Consider the following 28000-nt stretch of genomic DNA (forward strand, 5'->3'; position numbering starts at 1 on the left):
TTACACATGCAGGCATTATGAGACACGCACACACATGCATACCACACAAGGGACCAAGTAAAATGGACACTCGCATATGGACGTCGACGCACGTGAGGGTACGTCGTGATTTATTGGCGTGAAAAACGAAGTCTCTTTTACTCCGCGGGCTTTTTTCCCAATATAAATCACGAAGGCGATAATAATGAGGTCGTTACAACGTTGAATGCGCACTGCGTCTGGTGATTTATCGGCCTGAACGCAGCGTCTTGTTAATATCTTAAAAAACCGGTTACACCTGTTACCCTTCTTTAATTATACACAGGAATACTCTCGAGAGTTTCCGCGGAGTGTTGGGGGAAAAAAAAAAAAAAATAAAAGAAAGAAGAAAGAGAAAAAATAGAAATGTTTTAGATCGTTCTAACGCCGGCTTACATTCGACATGTTACATGGATTATATTTGAGTACAAAAAAAAAAAAGAAAAAAAAGAATAGCTGCAGCCTCGAAACGCATCGGTCTTCAAAATGCAATTTCGCAGAAGAGAAAGGAGTAACGCACTCGCGGAACTGAAAAGAAGAAGTGGAGATAGAACGAGGAAGGACATTCGTGAAGGGCTTCGTCTCCCCTAAGGGCGGCAACCCCTTTCGAAAACGAAGCGCCTCGCTCTCCGCTTCCGTCGTCCTCCTCTTGGTCGTCCTCGAGACGAGATGCACTAGCTTGACTAACTACCATGACTAACGAGTCGGGCGAAGTGCCACCGAGGAATCTTGGCTAACCGAGAGAGAGAAGGTCGGCAAATACTTTCGGATCGAATACTTCGAGCCGAGGGGTGGGACCTCCTCGAATTATCTCTATATGTCGGGTGAATGAATAAACGAGGAGACGCCGGATGTGATTAAAAGCGCGAACAGCGTGCGAGGGGTAATAGATAGTAAAAATAATGCTCGAAGAGTCGAGAGTGTTATACGAGTCTTCCTTTGAATTAGAGGAAGTTTTTTCTTTTTCTTTTTTTTTTTTTCTTTTTATTCCTTTTCAAATCTATATTACTGTATCGTGTAGGTCTCAAATCTAATTTCCGACATTACTTTGTACCGCTGCACTCGCTTCTTCAATGAGAAAGGCTGGATCGATGTCTATTCCGATGCATTCAGCATCAATTCAACGTCATTTGAATCCTCGGCGTTTCTCGCCGAATGGAATAAGCTAGGATTTCGCTTCTTTCCGAGGAGCCTGAGATTTTGTCTGCCGCGATTACTTTGAAATCGCGGTTTATAATCGTGACGAAGCGAGGTCTTGAGATCTCGGCGCAAAACAAATGTAAATGAACCGACGGGAGGTTTTAGTTGTAGCTCGAGCGGCATAGATGTATTGCTCGCGATTCAAGCTTAATCGCGCGATTTGAACGGCAGAAAAAGAAAGAGGGGCTGGAATGAGACGGAGAAATGAATGGAGATGAACACGTAATGTCGGTAATCAAAGTTGTAAATTGGATCGGCTTTAATTCCCTACCCCGCCTTCCCTTAATGGTTCAAGTGACAAAGAAACGAAAAGGCGTGACTTATACGTTCAATTAGAATTTTTATCTGCCGGATTATCTCCGTTAAAAATTATTTCAAATTAATTCGGCGTATATATACAAATTAATCATTAAATAAAGGTATAGCCGCGGACGCGGAAATATGGATTAAGCAACGAGGAGGAACACTGAATCTACAAATTTTATCTTAACATACGCCGATGTTTGAAGTGGGCCATCATTCTTAAAATTCCAATAAAGCCGAAGGTCCAGAATTTATTGAACTCCTCTTTCATTCTCCGCTTCTCTCCGTCTCTTTCTCTCTCTGACCGTCTGTTTTTTTTTTCTCTTCCATCCTCTGCTCTTTAACAGGCTAGTCGTGAAACTCTCCGCATAATCAAAAAAGTAGACTCGGTTACCGACTTTCGAGTTAAACTACGACGATCGATTGCGCATTCCGCGCCGGAACTTCGGGAACTTAATGAGCCAAGACGGACGACCCGTTTCGGCGGCCACCGAAAACGGAGGCTCGTGATGCAACTCGCTGGGTCACTGGACCGCACACGGGAGGTACGTTAACAGGATTTTCATTCAAGCCTCCTCTCCCTCTTTCTCTTTTGTCGAGTACCTCGCTTCGAGATGGAATGAATTTTTCAGACCGCCTACCGTCCCAGGGCGAAAGAAGGCTTGCAGAGGGTCCGCGCACGGCAACATGAGCTCTGAATGTTTCGTTCTAATCGCATTAAAGCTAAACGGTTTCACGGCCCTCGTAAATATATATACTTCCATCGATTTTCCCTCTTCCCTTTTTCCCCATTTTTTTTTCCTTTTTTTTTTCTTTTTTTTTTTTTTGGTCGCGCAGCTAACATCATTTTTTTAAAACGGCCGCCCGGCGCGAATGAACGTTGATACGAATCGACGGGGATTGCAGACTATCTGTGGGGGAAACTGTGAACGTTTCGAACGGGAAGAGAACGACGGTTTCCATACATTTTTTATGATATCCGCATATCGAGTGGCGGCCTGAGAACGAAAATCTCTCGATGCGGTCTCGTTAAAGACCGCGTTACTGCATATCCCAAGGAAATTGACTTTCCACGCGACCTACGAGAAGGGTAATCTTCATTTTATGCTAACAACGTAATGTTCCTCTAATATTTGCTACTACGGTCTCTCTCAAAATTTATAGCATTTAAATTTATAGCGTTATTTCGATAGATACGAAATTAACTCTGGTCCGTTATTAATACCCCGTCACCGGATCGATACACATATAACTCCTGTCGGTATACCGTTGTTCATTTGTTATTAAAAAAAATTAATTATGTAGAAGAACACGTGACACACAAGATTACGGAAATATCATCCGAACGTATCTCTTTTTTTTTTTAATTTTTTTTTTATAGAGCAATTTAAAATTTGTCACCAACTATTCACTTAGAAAGTCGCCAAACGTTGACGATTTCAAAAAAGCGTCTTTAATCCTCTCTCTCTCCCTTAAATTCTGTCATTGTGAAAGGTCGAGCTTTCCCGACCCGTAGTAGGAAAATGCGATTCAGTAACGAGACTTAATCTCTGAGTGCTGCAAACTACTACTACCATTACAGTTACTACTACTACTATTCATGAAGTTGCCTTACAAGCGGATCCAATTAGGAAGTTTTGCATATTCCGTTAGGTTTCGTGGACACGGTGCGTTTGGAGGCTTGCGTAAAAAAAATAAAAATAAAAAAGAAATAAAAAAAAAGAGAGAGAGAAAAAAAATTAATAAAAGAAGAATCCAAATAGGTTCTCAGGATCGTAATCGCGGCTTCGCGTAACGACTTCCGTCCTCGGTTCCGTCGAGGAGAATGCACGTATCGGTCGGGTCCAGACGTACCTTTGTCGGCGCGCAAGACAGAATTGCTACGGCGAATCGCAAGTACAAGTATGCACGGTGATTCCTATAACGCACATCATTCGTACTGCATTTAAGTATATTTTTTTTTTTTTTTTTTTTTTCGTATTCCAAAACGTAACATCTTTCCTTTCCACAAACTTAACATCATAAATTAATAAATAAATATATATTTATATTTTTTCGCATGTATTCGCTTATGCCTCGTATAAATGTGTTCTTTGTCGTTACCTCTAAATGTACTCGGTGTGTAATGTGCTTACAGAGTAAAGATCGTAACTATTATTGCTTTAATGTACAATACTTCGTACGAGCGAGGGATCCTTCCCTCCGTCGATTGCAAAAGAGGGAAAGAAGTCGGGCTTGTGACTTACAACGTAATTTGCTCCCTTAAGCGTGTCTCGTATGGAGGAACGTGTCAACATAATCTCTTTCAGCGAGTAGCGAGCCGCTCTTTTGTTAACGGCCCTCTCACCCGCCGCTGGTCGAAGCTTTTGCAAATTTTAAGTACCTCGATTCATCAAACGCTCGTCCGATTCAAATACAAAAATAAAAAATTAGATATTTAGCAATCGATCTCCCATAAATATTTGAGTTTGTTCGTTTATTTATAGCCGGCGCGATTGAGATTTATATATCCGTCGTTTACCTATCATCCGAATAATTCAAATTAATAATAAATTAACGCGGGGGTGTTCGGATTCGGATGCTAGACCGGGGAATACGTGATGCGAAATCGAGTTGAAGCTTAAACAAACGCTTTGAGTATTTAAATACCTTGAAAAGGGGGGGGGGAGGGTATCCGAGGGAAGGAGGCAAGGACAATGAAGGCCCTATTAATCAACTCCTACAACAATCGCGAAGCAGTTGACAATAGTTCGGTTGTGAGCGTTAAATTTGGAACGGACCTTACGAAGAGTATTAATCTCTAGCTAGCTAGTAATCTCTATGAGGACCTTTAATCGACTAATACGACGCAGCTTTGATTTGATTTGTCACTACTTGTTCAAACGAATCCGGCAGAACAAACGCTCTTGCCGGGCAAAATCGGGCCGCTGCATTCGCACTGAGCCAGCGGATTTCAACTCGCAATCCTCGCAAAATAAATACGGGTCCTGGTCTCTCGCCTTCTCTTTTCCTCTCGCGACCCGGCCAGTACAACGTGCTCCCACACAATTTACATTCCGAGTCTGATTGTGTTCCCTCAGTGAGAATGCATCCTGGCTTTCTCTTTCTCACATTCTCTTTCTCTCATTCTCTCCCTCTCTATCGCACTAACCTTTCTCTCTGTCTAACAGCGACGCAACTATCTCGGAAGACATTTCATTTTCACTCGTCCACGGTTGTTTCCGTTTGTCCTGGGAAGATAATTTCAGCGTGTCGCCGGCCGGTTTCTTACGGACCGAAAGCAACCACCCGTTTCCTCGCACGGGCAACAGAATTTCGGATAATCCGCTTTCCCGACAACGACAATGACGGCGACGGTATCGATCATTCTCCCGACGCCAAGTAGAAAGCGACGTCCGGCTACAATTTCGACGCCAGTTTCGTATTTTGCCGTAAAAACTGTCCGGGGCACGTCGTTTCTTTTCATCACCTTTTTCTTTTTTTTTTTTTTTTTCTCCGTGCCGTCGCGAACGAGCATCACCGTTGCTCAAACCGTACCGAAATGCATTTGCAGTTGGTCCTCTCGTATGCAACGAGATTCAGAGCGACCAGTAATAAGAGTTAAACGTCTACAAACCGATGCGATCGATTCCCGAACGGTGTCTTACATCGCGCGAATTTAAACGGCCGTAGCAGCGAGCCGAGGCATGTAAGTTTCCCGCATTTCTCGCATCGGTCTCACAACCACTCCGTGTTCTAGTAAACCCTATAAGCCTCCCCGTTATGTACACGGCGCGACGCCTCGAGTGCCGGGACACCACGCCGAGGCAATGATCCCGAGACAGTTTCGGATAGTTAAAGGCCCGCGATACGGAGACGACGGCGTCCGGTTCCGCTTAACGACTAGACTATCCTCCGGATTCGCTGATTACCACCGCAACTGAACCCACCGACCTGCGTTTACGATCTCCGAGCGCTCGGGGTCCTCCTCATACAAAGACGACGTGCGGCTTCTCGGATAGCGGCGGCGGCGACGGCGGCGGCGGCGACGGCGGTGCCGTTGGCTCGTAATCATAATCGTATTCGTAATCGTAACCATAGTCCAGCTGCCGCAGAACGTTCGATCTGACGGCGGGAGGACTTCGCGCCCGATAAAGCGACAGCACTTCCGGCGGCTCATCCCGCAGACCGGTCACATCCGCTACCGCGTACACCCCTTCCTCCGGAAACTGCTTGCTCTGCGACGTCGGCTCGACGGCGTCGCGACGCCCGGATCTCATGTACCGCGGCGTTTCGTAAATGTTTGTCTCCCGCGGACTGTAATCCGTCGCCGCCGGCATCGTCGCCGCTACTTTGCTGCGCGGAGAGTCGTACGAAATGTCCTCGTTGTTCCTGGCCAACAGCCGGCGGCTGTACGACTCGGCGCTCTTGTCCAGACCGTTGTCGCTCCTGCCGACGTAGACCAGGAACTCGGGACGGCTCGGCGCCGCGTACGCGAGCGACCGCCTCTTCCTCTTCGCGCGAGTAAGTCGCGCGATCAAAGTGAGAACGGCCGCGGCCGCCAGGAAGCAGCCAGCCGCCGACAGCGATAAATACAGAGGGCTCAGGCGGCATCGCAGGGAACCTTCGGAAAGCGCGATCAACGCTCTGCCAGAAAACTCCTCGTCGCTGCAGATGATGTCGTAGATGTCTAGTTCAAGCCGCGTCTCGTTCCGTCGCTCCTCCGCGCGAATCACGTTCCACAGCCAGTGCACCGAGCAGTTGCACACCAAAGGATTACCGCCGACTCGTAGGTGCGACAGTCCGTCGACGGGAAACTGCGTCGGCTGCAGGGTCGCCAGACTGCATCGACGTAGAGAAACCCACTTGAGGTACCGGGCTCGATAGAGAACTCGCGCCGGTAACTCCTTCAGCTCTCGATTGCCGTCCATCGAGATGCGCTCGAGATTCACGTTGTCGGCGAAGGCACGCGCGTTTACGTTCGCGATCGTGCAGTCGTTGAGCTCCAGGGTCTTCAGCTCGAACAAATTGCGGAAGGCGACGGCCTCCAGGGAGCCGAGGGGATTAGTGCTTAAAATGAGACTCGTCAAAACGTTCAATCTATCCAGGGCGGCCGTAGGCACGGAAGTCAGATTGTTCCCGGATAAATCCAGATAGAGAAGATCCGGCAGACGGTCGAAGGCGACGTCGGCGATGTATCTGATGACGTTGTTCGACAGATTGAGGGAGATCAGCGAGGGCAACGACGGCAAGGAGTCCCGATCGAGCTCCAGTATCAAGTTGTCCGATAAATCCACGTGCTCGAGGCTCGGTGCCACAGCCAGATTGCTCGTCGGCACTTCCAGCAGCGAATTCTTCTTCAGAATCAACGTTCGTATCTTGTGCAAGTTCTTCAACAGCTCGTCGCGCATACTCGTGATCGAGTTGTCGCTCAGATTCAGCACCTCCAGCTCGCTGGTGGACTTGAACGCCTGCTCGGATATCTCCGAGATATTGTTGGCGGCCAGATTCAATTCCTTCAGTGACGTTAATCCGTCGAGGGCGTTCCTCGCCAGAGTGTGAATCATGTTGCTGCTGATGTTGAGCGCGATCAAGTTTTGCTGCATGCCGAAGTTCGCCAAGCCCAGCGTGTGAAGGAGATTCGAGCTCAGGTCGAGGCTCTCCAGATTCCCGTAGAAGCCGAAAGTGAGGTGGACGTTGGTCACGCGATTGTTCGACAGGTCCAGATGGCGGATCTCCGGGTTCAGCTGGATCGGCACGACCTCGAGGCCGGCGTAGGCGCATGAGACCCGCAGGCTCTCGTCGTCGCATCGGCATCGCGCTGGGCAAAGACCACTAGCCACGACCGTCATCATAGCAGCCATCGCTATCGCAATCGGCAGCGTCGACGACGACGACGGCTTACGTGATGCCATTCCATATGAACTCCTGTCGAACTGGAACTGCCCTGCGACATAAACGAGCGACGGAACCGTTATCGCCGGCTAATTATTGCGAGCGAATCAAGTCATTAATTTCAACGCATGCCCGAGGATCCTCGAAGGAGCATTTCAAGGAATCTTCATCGCATCAGCGAAGCCGCAAATACGAAAACGAGATCCTGTCCGATGTGTAAGTACTTGCATGATTTTCATTGACATTTATTGTACGCCGATATTTATATTATAAAGTTACACCTCAAAGCGCGATAGAAATTACCACGTCATCCCGCGGTTCCAATTATCCCTTTAATGACCGACGGTTTAATGATATTAACTGCGTGTTAATTTCGCATTTCAAAACACTCTATCACAAAATTTCGCTTCTTCAACCGGACTGACGTGGCGCTATCATTACAATCAACGGGATCTCGCTGGCAATGCGAAATAATTTAATTGAGCGCTTAAAGGGGCATAAATAAAGCCCGAGGTACAAGTTAAAGCACAAGCCGGGGGCCGCAGTTTCACTCGTATCCGGGCAATTAGGAAACATTTATTACATCCTATCGTGTTCGCGCAAACGCGGAAACATTCTTTACACGCCGCGCGCCGCGGCGCGATTATACGAACGATATCTCTGCATCATGGAGCCGCGGTAAATGTTTCGAATAAAACCCGCCGTTAGCTGAAAGACCTTTGTGAGCCGAGTAAACTCAGCGAAAGCGTAACTACCTTTTACGTTAGCCGGTTTGCCGCACAGGCTCGATGCAAGTTTATTTACGGACACCTACACACCCGTTCGCGTTCAGATTTCGCGCTGCCTGCATCTCCTCTCTACCTCCCGTCGCCATCCCGAGAACACACGTCCGACACGGTGCAGTTTGTACCGTCGCCTCCTTTTATTCTATTACTATTTTATTATTTTTTAAATGCCACGTGCAAGGTAAATAACGCCGGCCACGCGTGTTAAAAATAGGAAACGGACCGGTCGCGAGAGAGGAGCGAATATTAAATTTCGCCCCCATACATACCGCCTTCAGCTCAAAGTTGTTGCGCGTATATATTTTTATGTAACTTTATTACGAGCGGGGAGGGTTTTTTAGCATATTAACAATATTTTCTCTCGCTACTTTGTACCGGTATAGATTTTCCTCGTATTATCCTAAGGCAAAGAAATATAGTGGAACTATCCTTCAAAGAAAGTTCAGGGTAACAAGAAAACGATACGTTTGCCAACGGCACGTTTATTTCTTAGAGACGAGACGGGAGAGGAAAAAAAAAGAGAGAGAAAGAGATGGGGAGATAGAGATAAATAGATAGAGAAAGAGAGAGTGCATCCTTCCTTGGTAAATTTATCCGCAAAACAAGCAATTCGATGAGTTCGTATTTCACGTGGAAGCAGAACGTGCTTGGTCTATTGCGATAGAATTAAGACCTGGGAAATTTACTAGGCGACAAGATAAACAATACCGAGACCATTAATATTTCGTTGAAACTCTTAGAAAAGTACGACGCAACTTTCAAGCATTAATTAATTTATTTATCGATTCGGACGGTTAAAAAAAAATATATGTATAATAAAAATAACTCGTGTCAAGTAGTGTCAAGAAAAAAAAAAAAAGTTTAAGCTGTATAAACGTTTGGTTTCTCCCGCAAATAAAATTAACACGACTAAGCGATCTTTAAAACAATAATTTCCGAGGGGAAAAGCACTCTTTACCGATACATCGTCTACTTCGCTCATCGTGAAACCGTTTTCCAAAAACGAGAGGCAAAACGCTCTCGTAATCGACTCTGATGCTCCCCTCCTAACACGCGCATAACTCGACCGACGATTGAAAATCGATACTAGATTAGCCCGTCAAATTAACCGCGAGTGCCTCATATAATGTATGTAGCCGCCGTAACCGGACGCAAAAGTAGCGTGTATGCGGGAAAACACGGTTCGCGGAGAGGTACGCCGAAAACATTACACATGGCCGCGAACTAATAACAATTTAGCAATCGTTATATCCATTAACCGAAGCCCACGGATCGAGAGGGGCACGCGTGTACCAGAGGGCAGGAATATTACGCATTGCACCAACGATAATTTCGCTCTCCCACCCCGCGGGTCGCGAGATTTCTGCCAAGTTCTCTCCTCTCGTCCGGTGTCCAGAAATTTCCCCAATATCCTCGTTTTCAGTAAGTGCTCGCCGCGCCCTCCGGTAATTTTTCACGTCTCTTTTTTTTTTCCACGCTCCGTCGGGGAATAACAAATGGCGCTGATCTCACTGTCATGTATAATGCACAGATTTACAGCATCCCGCTATCTGGCACAGCTATGCCCGTCCGAAGCCGCGGGTACGAGTTCTCCGGTCCCCCTTCCTCGCGCGTCGCCCTTTCCACCCCCGATCCGTGGCATTCGCAAAAAAATGCAGCGGACGTTAACATCCGCGGCAAGTAATATCCCGTATGGCAGCGCACGTCATTTTCTCCGGGAAATCGCGGACGCCTTTCTTCTTTTTTTTTTCTTTTTTTTTTTCTTTTTCCTCTCTATACCTCCGCAGAACGGACGCGCCGGGTATATAGGGGCGTTTTTCGGCTCCGCGAATATCGCCGAGAGGAAGAAAGTTGCGAGGAGGGTGGAAATGAGATCGACACGGGAAGAAGAAGGGACCGGGACGCGAAGAAGGTCGAAGGGAGGAAGAAAACGGGAAAACTTGATTGCGCGGGGGATATTCGAAGGGGGGGGGGAGAAAGGGCGGGGGAGGATCCCTTTTGCCCCGCGGTAAAACTGACATCGGCCCGATAAACAACGCTTGTCTACGACCGCCCGGGATGATAAGAGCAAAGCCCGGGAATTAGCTCAAGTATCGCAACTCAGTATCTGGGTCAACGGGAAGTTTTTATTTCGCCCTATCTGGCAACTCGTTAAGGATTTACATTTACGAGACTAGCTATAATCTAGTTCTGCGCATCGTAAGTTTCGCATAAGCCCCGACCGACGGGCGGTTAAGCACCTTTGAGGCTCTACCTCTTAACGGCGCGCAGCAACGATGAAATATTTAGCGCAATATCAAAGATCGGTAATTGTTTCTAAAGCTACGGCGGATACCTATCATCGAGGTAATCTTGTTGCGAGAAGTGAGATTGTGTTATTAAGGGCAGTTCATGGCACGGCGATAAACGGTATATTTAAGAAGATATAATTAGATCAACGAAGGAAAGCGATAAATTGTTCACGATTATATACGACGTTAATTGAGAACCTTTTTACTATTTTTTTTTCCCTCCGCTCGTCCGCGCCTGAACCAACCGATCGATATGCGATCTTTGAATTAAAAATAATTAAAAAAAATTACATATTGAAATATATTTCGAATTGTTCCACGTTATACTTTGTACACAATTATTGTATAACGTTGCAGACTGTTGGCTGTGTGCAAGCACCGTATATCGGATTTATTTAGATGTAGTTTTACGGTACGCGCGTATCATTACCGCCGATATCTTATTACGTTGCAATTTACGCGCCACGCGATATTTTCGTGCGAAGAATTGATAAATAATGCATAATTTGCGCGGCGCGTTTGTAACGAGCTCGGGCGGGCACAATCGCGATATGCGGCCGGAATTAAAAGACTTCATATTACGATGCACATATACGCGTATAGTATATATACGCGATATTTCTCGCCGAGTGATATAAATTATGCGGCAGGTAAATCCCGTCTGAAAAATTAATACAGTCTGCGCGGTTTAATTTTCGGTTCGAGCGGGAAGAGGAGCCGACATTCTTAAGATAGCTAAGTTAAGATCGCCCGTTTATCGGCCAAAGGAAGCGTAAATAATAAATAAGACGACGGTCTTCCCCCTTCGTGTCGCGACAGACGACGAAATTTGCCCGGACATGCATAATACATGTGGAAATGGCATCGGGCGTAGCAGCTAGGCAGCCGCGGGTGACTTCTTGTCTATAATAGAATCTGCGCCCGTTCGCCCGATTCTACGCGGCATAAAGCAAAGAAGTCCCGGATAACGTATAACAGGCCAAGTCATTCAATTTACCGAATCCCCTTTCACCCTGGAAACCCGTTCCCGTTCCCTCGATCCAACTCGGCTGAAGACGAGCCAAAGTCATACCAAACTTGGCTAACCACCGAATAAACGACCGTGCTGCAACCTCTCCAGCGAGGAGCACGAACCACGCGCGAGCTATAATTTTGCGATTTACCTATCGCGCAGCTATAATACGCCAGGCCGCGAAGATAATGCAATTCCGTGATAATGCATTTAGTAAATCACGTGCGCGAAATGAAACTTTTCCATCGAGCATTGTTATCAATTACCGTTCACCTCCCCTTTCCCCCCTCCTTCCACCCCTCCCTTTTCATTCGCGATAATAATTCTGATTATTGTGTCATGAAAGTGTCAAATAATTTTGACACATATTTCATAAACTTGCAGTAGCAAAATTGAACGGGAATTTGAGCGAGTTGAGTTTCTATATTTATTGCGAGAGTCACGCAAAACAATTTCTTTAGTGGCAATTAAACATCCCTCTTTCTCTCTCTGTCTATCGATTTATCTACTTGTCTCTGAAATACTGTACGTCGATTCGAATTAAAAGTGTGAACACTACGAGGCGGCGAATAATTAATTTCATTACTCCGAATGGAGCCACACGTCTGCGCGGGCATACGCGATAGCGACGGTAAGAATTACTTGCAGTTATAAATATTCGAGGACGGTAATTAGAAGCGTGTCCCCGCGGGTGAAACAGTAGCAGATCAAACGTTAATACCGCCGGCGCGCGTTCCACGCGCGAGATATCCGAAAATTAAACCAAACCACGGCTCTAAACGAATTGCACGAATCGCTGCATTGAAATGCTAATTCAATTAGTTCTTCGGGTTTAAAAACTTGGCGGTACCACACGTGCGGGAGTGCGGGCCGCTGTGCCGAAACGGCTAATTGGATTAGCATATTAATGCGCGAAATCGGAAAATTCGTTAAGCCGAAAGTTTGCTCTAGCCCCAGCCGAGTCTCTTCTCGCCTTAATGAATAGTCCCGTCTCTCTTTCTCGCTTCCGCGCTAGTTTTCTCTTTCTCTGCCTTTTCCGAGGCGCGATGCAGTTGCCGGGCATAAATTACGAAGCGAACGGTGGAGGCTGGACCCGTATACACGCCTCTCGTTTAATTTATGCATTTCTTGACCCGTATCAGCCGGGTACGCTTTCCTACCTGTTGGTCCGCGTCTGGCCTGCCACCTGTTCGAAAAGGATCCACCTCCTTCCTCTTTACCGCGAGGAACAAAAAAAAAAAAAAAAAAAAAAAAGCCTAGACATTTACATTACTTAAACAGCCGGTCGATGGGATCTTCGAATCCCGTTCGTTACGTCCCGAATCTGGACCTGAGAAATGACGAATAAAGACTTGACGCCGTTTAACGATGCCGAGAAGCTATCAATCGTTTCGTGCGCGGCCTACCTTTCCCCGATATAACGCTGCCTATCCGGGAACAGCTGTCGTTCGAGCCGGTTCGTATCTCGCCAGGAGGATCGGGAAGGATCCGTCTTCCGTGGTATTTGCCGACGATAACTTAAGACAGCTGGCAATCAGCGTTCGAATCGAACACTTTGGCGCAGGGGAGAAGTTTCAGATCGGTATTGATAGAGCGGTATCTGCCGATTAGAGATATCACGGAAGTTTCTTAAAGGCCCATTCGACTCATTTACGAAGCTCTGTCTCTCTCTCTCTCTCTCACTCTCTTGCTCCCTTTTAAGCCGCGGAAATTTATGGAAATTAGAGGAAAGATTCGTTTTCCTTTTGCTAGAGCGAGAGGGTATTTCCAGCGAAAGGGGTTGAAATGATGACCGCGCGAAGGACTGACCACCATCTCGGGGTGCGTGGAGATTAATGCGGTGGTTACTAACGTCCGGTACGTATTTCCAGCGAGGGGGAGATAGCACTCGATCGGTCATCGAACACGTCGAAACGATTTCAACCCTCCCGGTTCTTTCGAGGGCGCGCAGCCGAAGGCCGCGTATCCGCTCGAGTAAAATATTGCTTCACGCGGAGGTCGTGGCGACACAGAAGGAAGAAAGGAAGGAAAAGGAAGGCTCAAAGGGGGAAGAAGAGAGGAAGCGAGAAGGACTCACTCGGTCGGGTACACGCCGAGGCACGAGGGAACCGAGTGGGAAAAAGCCCTCTGCAATTGCAATCCGGACAAATATCCGGAGCCGAGACGAACGACGAATGAACAAAGAGAAGCGCAAACGTGAGATAGAGACAGGGCGAGAAGAACGGCACGCATTGGAGCGAGAGAGGAAAAGAAAGGGATGAAGAACGGGTGGCGTAAAGGCGGAAGAGAAACAGAAAGAAGAGGGTACGAGGGAGAGAAAGAGAGAGAGACAGAAAAACAAAGACGCAGGACGGAAAAAGAGAGAACGAGGGAGGGCGAGGGCGGAGAGAGAAGGGTGGCGGTACAGAAATTGTTCGAGCTACTGCGAAACGAAACGAAACGAAACGAAACGCTTCTCCCGCCGCTCCTATATATATGCGGGAGTCGATAAACCGCGCCTGCGTAGCTCAAACACACAGAGGGTTACCACCATCGTAGCACGGTGGAGGCTTAGGGGGTTGCCTGCACGCATACCTCCGCTTCTCGACGCGCGAGCGCAGGGGTGTGGATTAAAGATATTAAAGATACCTAGACCGTGCCACTGTATCCGTCCGTCTGTTCGTACGTCCCGTTTCCGCTTCCATTTCGATTAAACAAACACTTGGGCCGCTGTACCTTTCCCTCTAATCCCGCCCGCCTCCGTCCGTCTCCTATATCTTGCTGTCGCAAAACGTGAGTCTTTGACGTCGCTTCCTTTCCTCGCACTTTTTTCTCTCTCTTGTTCGCCCGCGACCGTTTCCGCCGCGCAAAAAAAAAAAGAAAAAAAAAAGATTCAGATTTCTAAAGTTAAACCGTGTCGCCGCGCCCGTTCGCGCGACTCCGCTTTTCGAAGGGAGAAAGAGAGAGAAGCCCGCTTTCGGTCCCGGGAGGATACCCAGACCGCAGCAGCTCGCTCTTAAGAAACGGTGTCATTAGGATTGAACGATTGTGCGGCTCCGTGCTGCACGTACATACATTGCGCTACCCAATGTTTCACCCACGCCATCGTTAGACCCCCCGACGTTGCCCACTTTATCTCGCGGTACTTTTGCCGCGCCCGGTTCATCAGTTACGTTCCTAGCGCCCCGTCCCGCTTGCTTTTTCTCAATGAATGCTGTAGCATGCCGACGAGGAACGGCTGCCGCCCTCGCTTCTTCCCTCCGCTCGTTATTCGTTTTCCATCGGTGAAAAACAGACACCTCGGCGCTAAATTGCTCCACGTGTCGAGCGGCGCGGTTTACTCCCCCGGCCCGGAGATGTTCGATTGTTCCAAATTTAAAAGAGCCCGAGCTCGGCGACGCCGCGGGAACCGCTCCGGTAATACATAGCACGGCGCGTCTAGCGCCGTTCGATTCTTCCCGTCAGTGATATTGAAATGCTCCACGGATAGTACGTTACACATACCGTTTCCTTCAATCGCTCCCACGGACGGAATACGGCAGTCGCGACCGTCGTCATCTTATTTCAACATCCCGCGCTTTCAGCGACCGCGCTTCTCATAAAATTCCACCCACCTCCGGGGCTTCATAAAAATCGTCCGCCGATAAATCACGAATGAAATTCCACGGGTGTGTGTAACGCGCCCGTCGCTGCGATTCGCGACGCGATTCGCTCGATGCCCCGCGGGCTAATTACGGTCAACGGGCAGAATTAATCGTTTAAGTCACCCGGCGGTGTCGATGCACGTGGAGATTGGGAGCTGGACCGCGTATTTTCGTCCAGGCAATGGCGCCCCGACGTTGCGCGTCTCCGTCCGAGACCAGCGATCCACCGCAACTGCGATCTCATCACGCGCGAATTCGCGGACCAGTTTCAAATTAAGCGGCGTGATTCAATCTATCTCCTCCGCGTTTCTCTTCTTCCGCGTTTGGCAGCGGAAGAGCTCGTTCGCTTTTGAAATTTGGCCTTCCGCTTTTTTGCACGTATTTGCATCGGCGTCGGCGTGAAATTCGGTGTCGGCGCCGTGTAATCTGATTTATATGTTGCGGTCGATGCGGAATTAACCTTAGGCAAATCCAATGAAATTTTCGACGTGTTCATTTCGCTCGTATAGAATTTATGGAATATCACGCACTTCCTATTAATCGCGACCGCGACTTGTCGAATTTAAGCCAGAGGTTTTTTTTTTCTTTTTTTCTTTTTCGATGGTAAAAGCCAATTAAAGAACGTCGCCGGTATTCGTCCATTTTATTTTAACATTGAATTTACCGATCAATGACTGATATAACAATTTTATTACGATATATCGACTGAATCGCGAAGGTTGCATCTCGACTCTTCGACGCTGAAATATTTAATATCAGAATGTAAAATTCTCAGTCGATTAGCGACTATTGAGCTGGTACAGTTTTCCGAGGAAAAAAGATATAAATTGGAAAACCGTCAGATAATTTATAAGACTGTAAAAAAAAGATGCGCGATTTCTAGTACATCTTATATACATTTGTACGGGAAGTGTTTAAAATTAAAACGTTATTCCGGTGAATGAAACCGTGGGAGAGAAAGAGAGAGATTGGCAGCAAGTCGATCGCGAAATCTCGATAAATACGAGCGATAGATCCCGCAGATGAGAGCCGTGCAGATATGCGGCGATAGTTCTAATTTTGCGATACGCGAAATATCAACGCGCCCGACATGTCAACGCGCGGGCAATGTATCCTCGTAATTCTACATTGACGAAGCCGCAGAAATATTGGCTGGGCATATTAAAACATCCCATCTGCTCGTTCTGCGTCTCCTATGTTCTGTGCCGATAGCTATCGGTTATTTCCTCCACCTGTCCTTCATCCGGAGTTACCGGTTATTCGAGCTGCGAAAATAATCAAATTCGCCCCGTATCTCCGCGCGCGTATCTCGAGCAACGCCGTTTAAGAGGGAAAACAATGCTCGTTAACGTCTCATTTTTATGTAACGTTAAAAAATTAATTACGCCTCGCGGACGCGAAGTGAACAAAGCTGTAATTGTAAAGCCTTTATCTTCATTTTTTTATTTAAAAAATAAAAAAGAAAGAAAGAAAAAAAAAAAAAGAAAAAATAAATACAAGAGGGAATGCACAGTAGTGCACGCTCGCTGCACGTTAATTTATTCACGCGCGTGTCCGACGAGGCCATATTTAACAGCCAAGATAATAACGACGTCCAGCTTCGAACGAAAAGCGCAGCGGCGTAGTCGTGCTAACAATATTAAGCCTGTTTAGTCGCTCGTTCCAGTACGTCGGCCAGCCGCTTCCCTTCCTGTCCTTTCTCCGCCGCGTTTCCGGTTTTCCAGAGAGTAACGACCTACTCTCGCGCTTCCACGCTTTTCCACGCGGGATTATGACGTTCGCCTGACAAGGAGACGTCCCAGATCCAATTACGGTTGTATCGAGGCTGGGTTGTCTCGCCGAAATAATAAATCTCCGGCCCCTCGCACGCTTCAGGCACCGCGCCGTGTACGTTACACGGCTACGACGGCAGGTTAACACCGTCCAATTACATAATTGAAAGGAAGCGGGCCTTGCAGGGCGATCGATCAGATCCAGGCAATTAGCCCATTTCTTTCTCGCTTTCCCGTCCCGCTTTTCCTCGTTTACCCTCGAGAACGCGGCTGCCCGTGGCATTCGACACCGGAAGGGAGGTCGGCCTCCCTCTCCGTTCGCCGAGTGGGAGGACGGGTCAAATGATGGCTCGAACGATAGGCCCACCTTGAGCCGACGGTTCGCGGTCACGATAATCCGCAACGATCACTTCCGCGCTTTTTCGCAGGCCGCGCGATTCTCACGGCTCTCTCCTTCTTTCCTGCGCCCGCCGCGGACGATATTTTTCACCGATCCTCACGCTCTTCGCGCGATACACACGTCGGCCCTCATGAACGATTTAATCAACGGGAAAGCTGCTGATCGCCGCGATGAGTCCCGACGCGTTCGCTCCTTTCTCCAATCTCGCCGATGATATCCGGTGGTAAGTAATCACATTGGTCCCGGCGTAACTCGTCCGCCGTGGTTTCACTCGATTATCGCGACGGGCGGACAAAAGAAATCCTCCTCAAGTGGATTTCCCGAACCACGATCTACCACCCCGCGAAAAGAGAGAGGGTGGGACGGAGATGAGGCAGCCGTAAACAAAAGCGGCCGGCAAACAATACCGGCTACAGGAGCGAGCGCGCGATATCCGCCCTTCGCCGAGCGCATAAAATTGAAGTGCAAGGTGCAAGTTCACCGAGACAAGGGAGCCCTTTTACCACCCTATCCACCCTCTATCTCTTTCGATTCCGCGAAACTTAAGCCGCGAGGGAGACCCACGTTTGCGGGAAGCAACGACGCGAAACACCCCGGGCGTTTAACGTATGTGTACGTTTTATACGGCAAGTTTCGCTATAAATCACCCGGTTTCGCCGGCTAAGTGTGCGCCGTCGGGCCGCGAGCGAACTACTTCGTAACCAGAGATAAGCGGCTACCGGGAAAATCTGTCATACTCCGTAAGTGGCGCGTCACATTCTTTCTAGCTGGTAACACCGTAACGTTAACAACTCGGGATCCGTGACCGATGGTCGACGCCGGTAAAGGAACGAAGAAAATGGCCGGAGCCTTAAAGCTCGGAGATCGAATCTGATTATCGTCCCGGACTCCAGGAATCACCCCCCGTTATCGCGTTCCGCTATCTCCGGCGCTCCATAGGGGAGCCCAGGCGCGCTTTGTATGACGTCCAAGTGACGGCTGTCCTTTGCGCCCTACGGCTAAACGAGTTAGTCCGCCCACAGGACATCCTTAATCCTCATCTGAAATCACATCCGCCGTCGTCGCCGGAATAACGATTATCTTCGGCGACAATTGGCAGCGTCGGTGCGCCCGCGAACGGAAATGCATCGCAAATTATACGCTCGGCCGAATATCGTCGCAGCCGTGCGGTTTTAATTAATTTCGACGGGGGTTTGTTTTGCGCGGCGGAGAATTTGCTTCCATCGCGAGGGTGCGAGCGACGTTTCGATGCCCCTGGTATATTTTCACGTCGACCGACGGTGGGTTGAAATGCTGCGGGAGAGATGCCCTATCGAAACACTCTTCTCCGCGAGAAGTAATACGGTTTCGATAAGTCCGCCACGAACGTTTTTACGAGCTAGGTTGGAATCGGGGGAGGGCGATCTACCCCTCGCGACGGCGCCGGGGCGGACTTTGCATTTCCGATATTTTTTTTTTCTCTATTTTTTTTTTTTTCTTTCAGATAGGAAAACCAACGCGGTGGGAAGGGCGGACTTTAAAGAAGCGACGAAACAGCTGCGGGCCAACCTAAGAGGAGCGGGACTCCGGGATAGAGCGGTTAGCCGCCGTTCCTTTTCCCCGCCGGCGAGACCGTGAGAGATGGGTATCTCTGAAAATAGGATCGGCACGCATTGTGCCGAGGACAGTTCTCTCCTCGCCTCCGTGTCTTTCGACCCAGCTCTCCCGGTCTCTCCTCGTATTTATAGCCTTCGCCTTTTCCGTCCGTTCTTCGCGCGACCCTAACGCTCCCGCGCTCTTAATTCGACCGCCTAGAATACGCTGCTTTTCTCCGAGCGCCATCGACGCGGGGAGACAGAGAAAGAGAGAAAGAGAGAGGGCGAAGAAGGTAATCCGGCGAGTATGCGACGGGCGAATGCACCGAACCTGGCGTGTGTGCAGCGAGGGACGCCAGGTGCGTCCTGATTTATCACGGACGCTGAAAGTTGACTGGAGGGTCCGCCGGTGCCGCCTGCTGCGGATCTCCATCCGATCGCTTTGTGGCTTATTAAAATTTCCGACCCTCTACGCCCGACTGCCTGACGTCGCCTACACGGCCGTGTGTTAGTCGCTGATCTTTTTACGGCTTCGTTTATTACCGGCGTATTTTCTTTTCCCCCCCTCCCATTTCCCCCCGGCCCGTGTCACCCTCTACTTCGGTGAAAGACACTCGCGAGGGCGTGTGCGCTCGAACGGATTGACGAACGTGTCGCACAAGCGCGGAGGAGCACCGCTTTTCCACGGGCGAGACGATGTAAATACCGTCTGTAATTCCTGCGTCATTCACGCCCCCGTAAGCTTTATGGGCCGCTTTATTATTGGAGAGCCGAGCTCTCGGCACTCGCGCGGTTATTGTTGCCCTGGAAAGGCACGAAATGGGAGAATGTCCGGAGAGAGAGAAATCCACGAGTGCGTAAGGGTTTAATATCCCGGGCGCATATCGCGGAATTTACGATTGGATTTGACGTAAGCCCGGCGCGTAGCGCGAGTATAAGCAAGATTTACAGTTTTACTTAATGACTCGCGGCCCGCGATCCTGGATCGGCACGCCCGCCGGTTTTTGCCCCGTCTAACACGGCTCAGATGTTCCCACGCTAGGCAAGCAGGTGTTGTGGCGAAACCGACGATTAATTATCCGCATCCCATTTAATAGTAGCACGGACGGGTCGATTAATCACGGTACGGCGACTGTTATAACAGATAAAAAGTTTTCGCATCCCCGGAAATGCGATCCCGGCCCTTCAAATTGATTCCCCGATAGATCCCCCCCGCGCGCGAAGGGGCTACTGACATGCGAAACGTCGGCTATTTAGAATAAAGTCACCGCGAAATGTATCACGGGCGGCTCTGCGTACGCTCGGCTTGGCGCGTCGCGTGCTGTGACTCGATTAACAAATTCGCCCTCCGCGAAAAAAAAAGGAAAAAATAAAAAGGGGGCCGGAAAAAATCCAAGCTTTCCAGGAGACCTGATATTCATAAAGGACATCGGCGGATTCTACATTTATAACGCGCGTCGATAACGCTCGCCGACGCGGTATCAACATTCGAGGGCTCCGATAAGTTCCGGCCGCGATATTTTTATCAGCGCCGTTTGCGTAGCGCACCCACGGTCCCAGAAATTTATACGCCACGGGATATTAACGCCCGAGCGTCGTACGCGGCATTGTATAGATTTCTTGAGCGGGATCACAAATCACGCGGCGGCGATACGGCTTTACGACCGCGACAAATCATCCGTTATGAAACCGGATAAGTTTCCAAATACACAAAAGTCCCACGGCGACGCCGCGCATTATTAAACGCCGAGATAACCCTCCGCCCCCGCGGGATGAAATATCCGACGGATCGGATGAGCCGGGCGTTTTCTGCGTAGGCATGTGGAAGTAATTACGATATATTAACCATCGTAATTCTCCTCCGCGAGCTGCGAGTCATTAAAGGACCCTTCGCGCGGGGAAAAGTAAAACCCTCCCTCTTTCCTTTCCGAAGGAACGTCAAAATTTAATACCAACGTACGTGCGAACGCGTGCTTAATACCTATGCGATAAGCTCCGGGCGTTATTAAACTTGGAGAGTATTTCGGAACACTTCCCATCGGAAAAACAACAGCGCTCGTCGGCACGAGAAGGGTGCATTTCATTACGAGCTCGGGGAGAGGGAGGAGGGGATTAGGGATCTCCGTGGATATCGGGTAATTAATTATAAAACCGAAATGCCACGATCGTAAGAAAGCGGTACGTGTTTACCGGCGACGTGGAGGATTTAATTTGTCTAATGAGTTTCGGATCGCGACACCGCGATTACGCTTGTTATCGACTTTAGCGAACGAGCCTCTTCGTCGTTGCATCCCGCCGTCTCCCTTTTCCGCCGCTTCTTTCGAATTGTCGACGGTCGAAGTGTCGCGGGACTTAACGTCGAAAATTGTTAAACAGCGAAATATCGTAATACCTTTTAATATTCAAATTTAATGCTGGATGCAATAATAATTGCCTCGGCAAAGAAACGCAGAGAGAAAGGGAAGGAGAGCACGGTTCGAAATTAATACCGAGCAGCGCGGTAGAACTCGAGACGTAGTATACTTTCAATTGGATCCCATCGTTCCAGATGCAGAGCTCGAGAACGGGAATCGCAGGGAGAAATTTAATAGAAACAGCTTGACTGTGAGAGAGAGAGAAAAAAAAAATTTAAGTGCCCATCGAAAACTAAGAGCGGCTCTAAAAGTCACTCGGGCAGCCGGCGCGTTTTAATGAGAAGGTTTATTTCACCGCGCGTTTACGCGAAATTCGCGAACGGGCGAGGCCGGCGGCCTTTCCGTAAATCTCGCTCGTCGCCGCGAGTCTATAAAAGAATCGCGCCGTGCATAAACGGCGGGGCAATTTAGCGCGAGTCGATGGAGCCCTATTTTAAGGGCAGCGCGCACCAAAGAGAATGCATATTTAATCAGTCTAGCGAAGGCGATCTCCGCGATAACGGCGTGTGCCGAGGCGTGCAGCCGGCGAACAGCTGACCCGAGAAATCCCGTGAACCAAGAGCCTCGCGCCTCGGCGGGCATCGCGCTTCCAGCTGACTTATCGCACGGGGCCGCGCGCGCGGTGACTCACGGCCGGCGTTCGCGTCGTGTTTTAGGGGTGGTTTCGAGGGTAGGCCGGGACGGGGTGGACGAGAGCGAGTGGGTGGTACTTACACCGAGCGAGGCAAAGTGTCGGCGCGTCTCTTCGGGCCCGTGCTGCACATCGACCCGATCCAACGCAGGATTTCCTCCACGCACGGCGGTCACCCGGCGGTCCGCGGTAGACGTCCAGTGGTAGACATCCGCCGACGGTCAGACGGCGGCACACACGCTGCTTGTCACACGCTCCGGGACTAACGAGACTGACCGGAATCACCGGGTCGATCCACGTGACTCGCCATGAAAACACTTCCGATCGGGACGTGGGGATCGCCGGCGCGGCTCGCTCGCGTCCATCAATCGCGAACGGCGGCCGTTATCGAAGGCGCGCTCGGGCCGCGCGTATCAGCCGCGTGCGTGCTGCGTGACGGCGGAGGACAGGCCGCGGTAAAAAAGTTAAGGAGGCGCCGCGACGAGTTGCACGCGCGAGAGTAGGGAGAAGAGAGAAGACGAAGGGGGGACGAGGAGGGGAGACGGTAAACGAAGACGACGGGAAAACGAAAGGAAAGACGAAACCGAGGTCCACAGTCTAGGTCCAGAAAGAAGAGTAGACGAGAAAGACAGAGAAAAGGAGAGAAAAGAGAAAGAGATAGAGAGAAAGAGAGAAAAACGAAAGAACGCGGTCGCTCCCGGTGATTTCGAACTGCACTACGAACGGGAACCACAGTCCTTACTGAGCCGGAGTTTGACTACGTACTCGCGGCTGCGAGACTTCGGGGTCTGCGCAGTTGGTCATTCTCGCCACCACCATCGCCGCCGTTTCCCACCACCATGTCGCCGCCGCTCTAACCCCAAACCTCCACCACGGGCTCTTCCCCGACGCCGCCAGCCCTAACCTGCCCTGCTCCGCCCGACAGCGCCCTAACTTCGCCGCAACGGCGGGAGCTCCCGTCTCCCTTTCCCTTCTCCCCCTCTTTCTCCCCGTTCCCTTGAGTCACGCGTGAGTCGTGATTCTTATTCATATTCGCGCGAAATTGCGTCGGACCCGGTTTTCCCGAGGATTATTTCACGAACGGCCGGCCAAGAGCTGGAAGAGCTCTCCGCGTTACCGGTATCGGCTCTAGCGTAATAGAAATCGTAATTACCTGTCTCTCTCTCTCTCTCTTTTTCTCCCCTTGCTGTCTTACGACGAGTACTAGACCCGGAAATGTTTGCCGCCACCGGCGGTATAATATCCCACGGATAAACGCGGGCACGGCGCCGACGTCGTCGTCCGCGACGTCGTCAGGGGCGTTAGCGAGCGACTACGTAATCGTGCCTCGCCGTATATTAATTAAAAATGGTCGGGCTGTCCCGCCTGGCTCGCGCGTCCCGTAATTACGTTGTGTTTAATTAATTAAGCGTACGTAGCGAGCGCGCGAGGGCCGCGCGCGGTTTACGCGCGATCGCCGTGGAATAATAATTAAAAATTACGGCGCGCATAGATTTGGCTTCCGACATTCGTTTTGCCTTTCCCTCCTTTCCTACCTACCTACCTACCTTCCTTCACCGGCAGCTGTAATTTTTAATCACCGCGGCTGACGCTAAGCTGTTTTCGCCGCCGCTGTCCGCGCGGCTTTTAATCCGGCCCCCGCGAACGCAATAATGATCGCATTAATTATAGCGTGATAACGCCGATAGGCATCCACGCCGCCCCCGTGAAAATATGTATAACGAGGTGAGAAATTGGGGCGAAGAACCGGGTCGCGAACCGCGTACAGCATCGCGCGTCAAATATGTTGATGTTTTGGAGGCGCCCTGATTAAACGATAATATTTCTCTCTTACCTCCGCTTTCCTCTGCGATTTTGCGTTCCCATGCCACTTGCGCCGCGACATAATATTATTTCCGCAATCGGGCTTTTGTTTCCTGTAAAAAAAAAAAGGAAAGAAAATTAAAAATTGACGAAAGAGAAGAGGAACAGAAGCGGAGGGAAAACCGCTCTTGTTTTATCGCGACTGGGAATATGTTCGGAACAAAAATCGGTCGTTCACCGTGAGATTCGATTTCTGATCCCGATGTGTGGCGTCAACCACCCTCCGTATTTTTTTTAAAACGATCTTCCGATTCGCGCGGACCTCCGCAATCGTCGCGTCGCCGGAGCGCAGCTCTCTCGCTGAAGAAAACGCATATCAGGTTCCCGGATGGAAAGCTCCCGGCCGAAGCAAAAAGAATCCTCGCCCGAAGTCACGCCGGTTAAAGTTCGTCGTCCCCCGCGAGCATTCTGCGTCACGTTGGAGCTCTGCCAGAGTAATTCTCGCATAATTTCGCGGGCGCACAGAGTTGGAAGGCGATATTTGGACACAAGTGAATTGACGTGCGATTGAGATATTCCTTAGCGATCCCACGTGCGGCTAACTTGACTGCGGTAGATTTGAAAAGCGTTCACGTCGCGACGAAAGACATTAATATAATTAAGAAAAAAAAAAGGTAAAGAGGCATTCGTTTACGTAACGCGACAAGAATCTGTACAGCGCGTCGCGGTTCGTCGTTATCGTACATAACTCGCGAATAAACCGCTTATCAGCCTCCAAAAGTAGAATTTCATGTCCTCGGCCGTACGCTTTTTACGCGAGAATCCAATACGGATTCTTCTTTACGAGCGAGCGAAACGCGTCTCGTCGCCATCTACTGCTTACTTTTACAACTGACGATTCCAACATCAGCCGATGATGCGAATCGTGGAAGCACCTCGGGCGAATTATCGTCGCGTTATATCCCCACGTGAAGCAAAGTGCTCCGGCATATTTCGATAACATTCGAAACCCTGCACTTATTATCCCGATACCTTGTTACGTTGTACGATGAATTATTAGCGCGTTAAAGCGATTCGCGAGGGGGCATTAAAAATAGCGCGCTTATGTAATATTCCGACCGCGCGGCTGATATTTATTTCGAGTAAATATCTAGCAATGTAATAAAATGGTTAATTACATTTTATCAATTATTTTATCACGCGTCCAAATATTGTTTAATAAAAAAAAAAAAAAATGAAAAAAATGAAGAAGCACATTTAGGACAATTTAATCCGACGTGTTTTAAATGTATCTTCATGCTTTTACATTAAATGAAATCAATTTTACGAATCCAGATATTTAATTACCCGTATCATAAAATTAGCAATCGATTTAGTATCATTGCTAATGAACATCTCGTAAATCAAACCATAAAATCATTACTTAAATCGGAGTTCTCGCTTAAATATACATATAATAAAGTTCCACACGTTAAAAATCAGCTCGTCTCGTTAACATTAATAGGTATACGTTACTTTTACATAGACAAAAAATTTTTCAGAATATTAAAGAGACATTCTGATCGCGGCATTAATGTCAAGGACTGTGAAAAAAGGGGTAAAGAACAATCCGACGGATTAGAGCTAGAGGAAAGACGGATGGCACTTAAAAAAAAAGAAAATAATTAAAAAAAATTAGTTTTCTTTATTTCCTCTCCACGGGCGATGATTTTATTTACGCGGATAATTTCTGTTCCGGTGTATTTGCGCGATTTACCGACTTGGCGATGAAAAATTAAGTCCCATTAATCACCGGGAGGCGTACATTTTCAACCGGTTGGCGCTCCCACGTCGGAATGCTCGACGTTACGTCCCATTAAATTTGAACCTCGCCGCTCTGCTATCCTTGATTCCCTCGTTATACGGCGTTCGGAGGAATAAAAAAATATAAAAAAAAAAGAGAGAAGAGAACGAGAGAGAGAAAAAAAAGGATAAATCCGCGGCGCGATGCACGAACCGAAGAGAGAAAGACTCGTTCTTTCCCTAGGAAGGAAAGAGAGCGGGAAATTAATCCCGAGACGATAATTCAGCGGCGCGCGGAATCGGGAAAGGCTAACGTCAATCGCAAAAGTTAATCGATGCGCTACTGATACGCGCCCGGGATTGGCAGGTCGTCGGTTCAACACGAGAGATCGTGGGATCGCCGTTTTCCGGGTTTCGCAATGCGCCGACCGGCCGACGGCGGTCCTTCGAAACGAAGCGGGACGCGCGTCGCGGCCGCGTCGCTCAATCACGCGCCGACTGCATGAACAAACAACGGGACGGGCCGTACGAGAGAGTGACGCGTACCGTATATCCGACCCGCATCGATTTCCCATTGTCCTCGCTTCAAATCTGTAATACATACGTAGCGACGACGGCGACCCTACAGGGATGCAAATGCGCCCGGCGCGAGCGCTTCTCGCCGGCGGCAACTGCAGTTCGCGGTGCTAAAAGGTGCTCGTTGCTTTGCGTCCACGGCTTTGCGAAAAAAAAAAAAAAAAAAAAAAAAACAGTTTCGGAACGGCGACAGTCACGGTCGTTCATTATTCATATAATAATTTTATACGACGAACGGGCGATTTCTCCGAGCCCACTTTCCGAGTCTCTCGATTCCCGTGCAATGCGTATATCTTAATTGGCATTCACGTCTGCGCCACGCTCGGTCTATAATTCGATGATCGAACGGCGAACGTCATCTACGCGAGCCACCGTCAGAGGAATGATTTGTGTTATGCGTGATTAGCACCGGAGGCTGGGTTGATGAAACAAAAATTTTCCAATCGTCGCTTTGGCGCATCAACCTTCCGAGAAAATAATTTCTGTAGTATTCCTTCAGTACGATTAACTTTGAAATTAAAGTATTCGTCATTATTCGCCGTAGAAGTCGAGTTATAATTAATTAAAATCGCCGCGGTTCGTCGCTAAATCCGCCGACTAGAAATCGCAGTCGTTTCGCCGATCGTTTCGCAAGGAATGTCGCAATGGGTTTGTTTGAACGAAGGAAAAATACGTTACGCACGAACGTGTGCGAGATGCCGAGGTGATATAACTGGCGAAACTCGTTAACCAATCGTGTAATCACGGTGATTCACGCTAACGTGACGTTAATGCGAAAAGGGATCCTCCGTTCGGCACGAAGGTGCAATTTCGTGTTCGGGGATCAATCGGCGTTCCCTCGGTGACTTTTATTCTCTAAAAAGGATCTGAAAGACCTCGCCGCTGCCTAGCCGATGTAAATCATTGAATACCTGTATTCCATCTTAATTGCTTCCATCTAATCCGTGTACAGTTTTAGAATTAATTTATTCCGCAAGTCGCAACGAAGACAACGCTGAAATCTACATGATTACCTCACCGTTCGAAAATAAACCTAGCTGTAATAGTCTTTCCCTCGTCTAACTAGTCAGTATCGTCAATAAGGGAAAACAATTAAAATAACCTTTTTCCTAATTTATTAAAAAAAAAAAAAAATAATAATTGGTCGCTTAATTAGTCGTTCTCGAAAACGTAATAATTATTACAGAAAAGTGTAAAGCGGGTCGCTTTGATCTTTTCCCTCAGATTAATCTCGTATTATTTTATACTCACGTTCGGTGACTGTGGGACGTCAGGCGTAGTCCAGGAGTTAGCCTCGCTGGCGATTGCAGCTTCCTGGAAATCGCTGGCGATGACGAATCCTCGTCCACCGTTCGGGCACGATCCGCGCGATAAATCAGCCGCGATCTGGAACGACGTGTGCGTGTGCGTACGTGACGACACGTCAGTTTTTTCTCCGTCGTTTATCTCGCGCGTCTAATTCTCCCTTATTGGGCATCGGTTGCGCGACCGTTTTTCAAACGACTAACTATCCGGCGGACTGCGCAGACGCGCGCCTCCGCCTGTTCCCCTCGCGACCACTCGCGCGCGCCCACTCGCGGCTCGATTCGTTCGCGGCCGGTAATAATCAATCAACTGTTTTATCCCGGATGCGATTCCTTCTTTTCGCGAGCGAGGGTCCGGCGTGAAAAACCCCTCCTCCTCACCCCCTCAAAAAAAAAAAAGAAGAAACACGGAAGCGAAGCGAAAGGATAAACGCGAGCCCGAAGGCACGTATGTATTGACGCGCGCGAGAGATCGTAATAAAAGCAATTGATTCCGGAACGTGAATATATCCGCTCGAGCGGAAAGCGATTCCGCTTTCGGCGTGCCTGGAAGCGGGTTCGGCGCGGGGGAGGGAAAGTGACGCTGCGTGGCGTAACGTAAAACGCAACGTTTTCAGAGTCGCAGTGCCACGGGATTA

At 49.1% G+C, this 28000-nt stretch overlaps 1 protein-coding gene across 2 annotated transcripts; it reads right to left on the reverse strand.

Moving 5' to 3' along the window:
* Window positions 1-447: 447 nt before the first annotated feature.
* On the reverse strand, window positions 448-27891 carry LOC139102584 (leucine-rich repeat-containing protein 15). 2 transcript variants are annotated; one of them, XM_070656612.1, is made up of 3 exons: window positions 27310-27891; window positions 23732-23813; window positions 448-7447 (listed from the first exon to the last, which is right to left on the reverse strand). In XM_070656612.1, the coding sequence occupies exon 3, from the start codon at window positions 7413-7415 to the stop codon at window positions 5490-5492; it is 1926 nt and encodes a 641-aa protein (XP_070512713.1). In that variant the 5' UTR covers window positions 7416-7447; window positions 23732-23813; window positions 27310-27891; the 3' UTR covers window positions 448-5489. The 2 variants fall into 2 exon arrangements, with proteins under 2 accessions (XP_070512713.1, XP_070512714.1); XM_070656613.1 differs by lacking the exons at window positions 23732-23813; window positions 27310-27891 and adding an exon at window positions 21981-23713.
* Between the last annotated feature and the right edge of the window lie 109 nt (window positions 27892-28000).

The sequence above is a fragment of the Cardiocondyla obscurior genome, linkage group LG05, assembly GCF_019399895.1.
Source record: "Cardiocondyla obscurior isolate alpha-2009 linkage group LG05, Cobs3.1, whole genome shotgun sequence".
Taxonomy (NCBI): Eukaryota; Metazoa; Arthropoda; class Insecta; order Hymenoptera; family Formicidae; genus Cardiocondyla; species Cardiocondyla obscurior.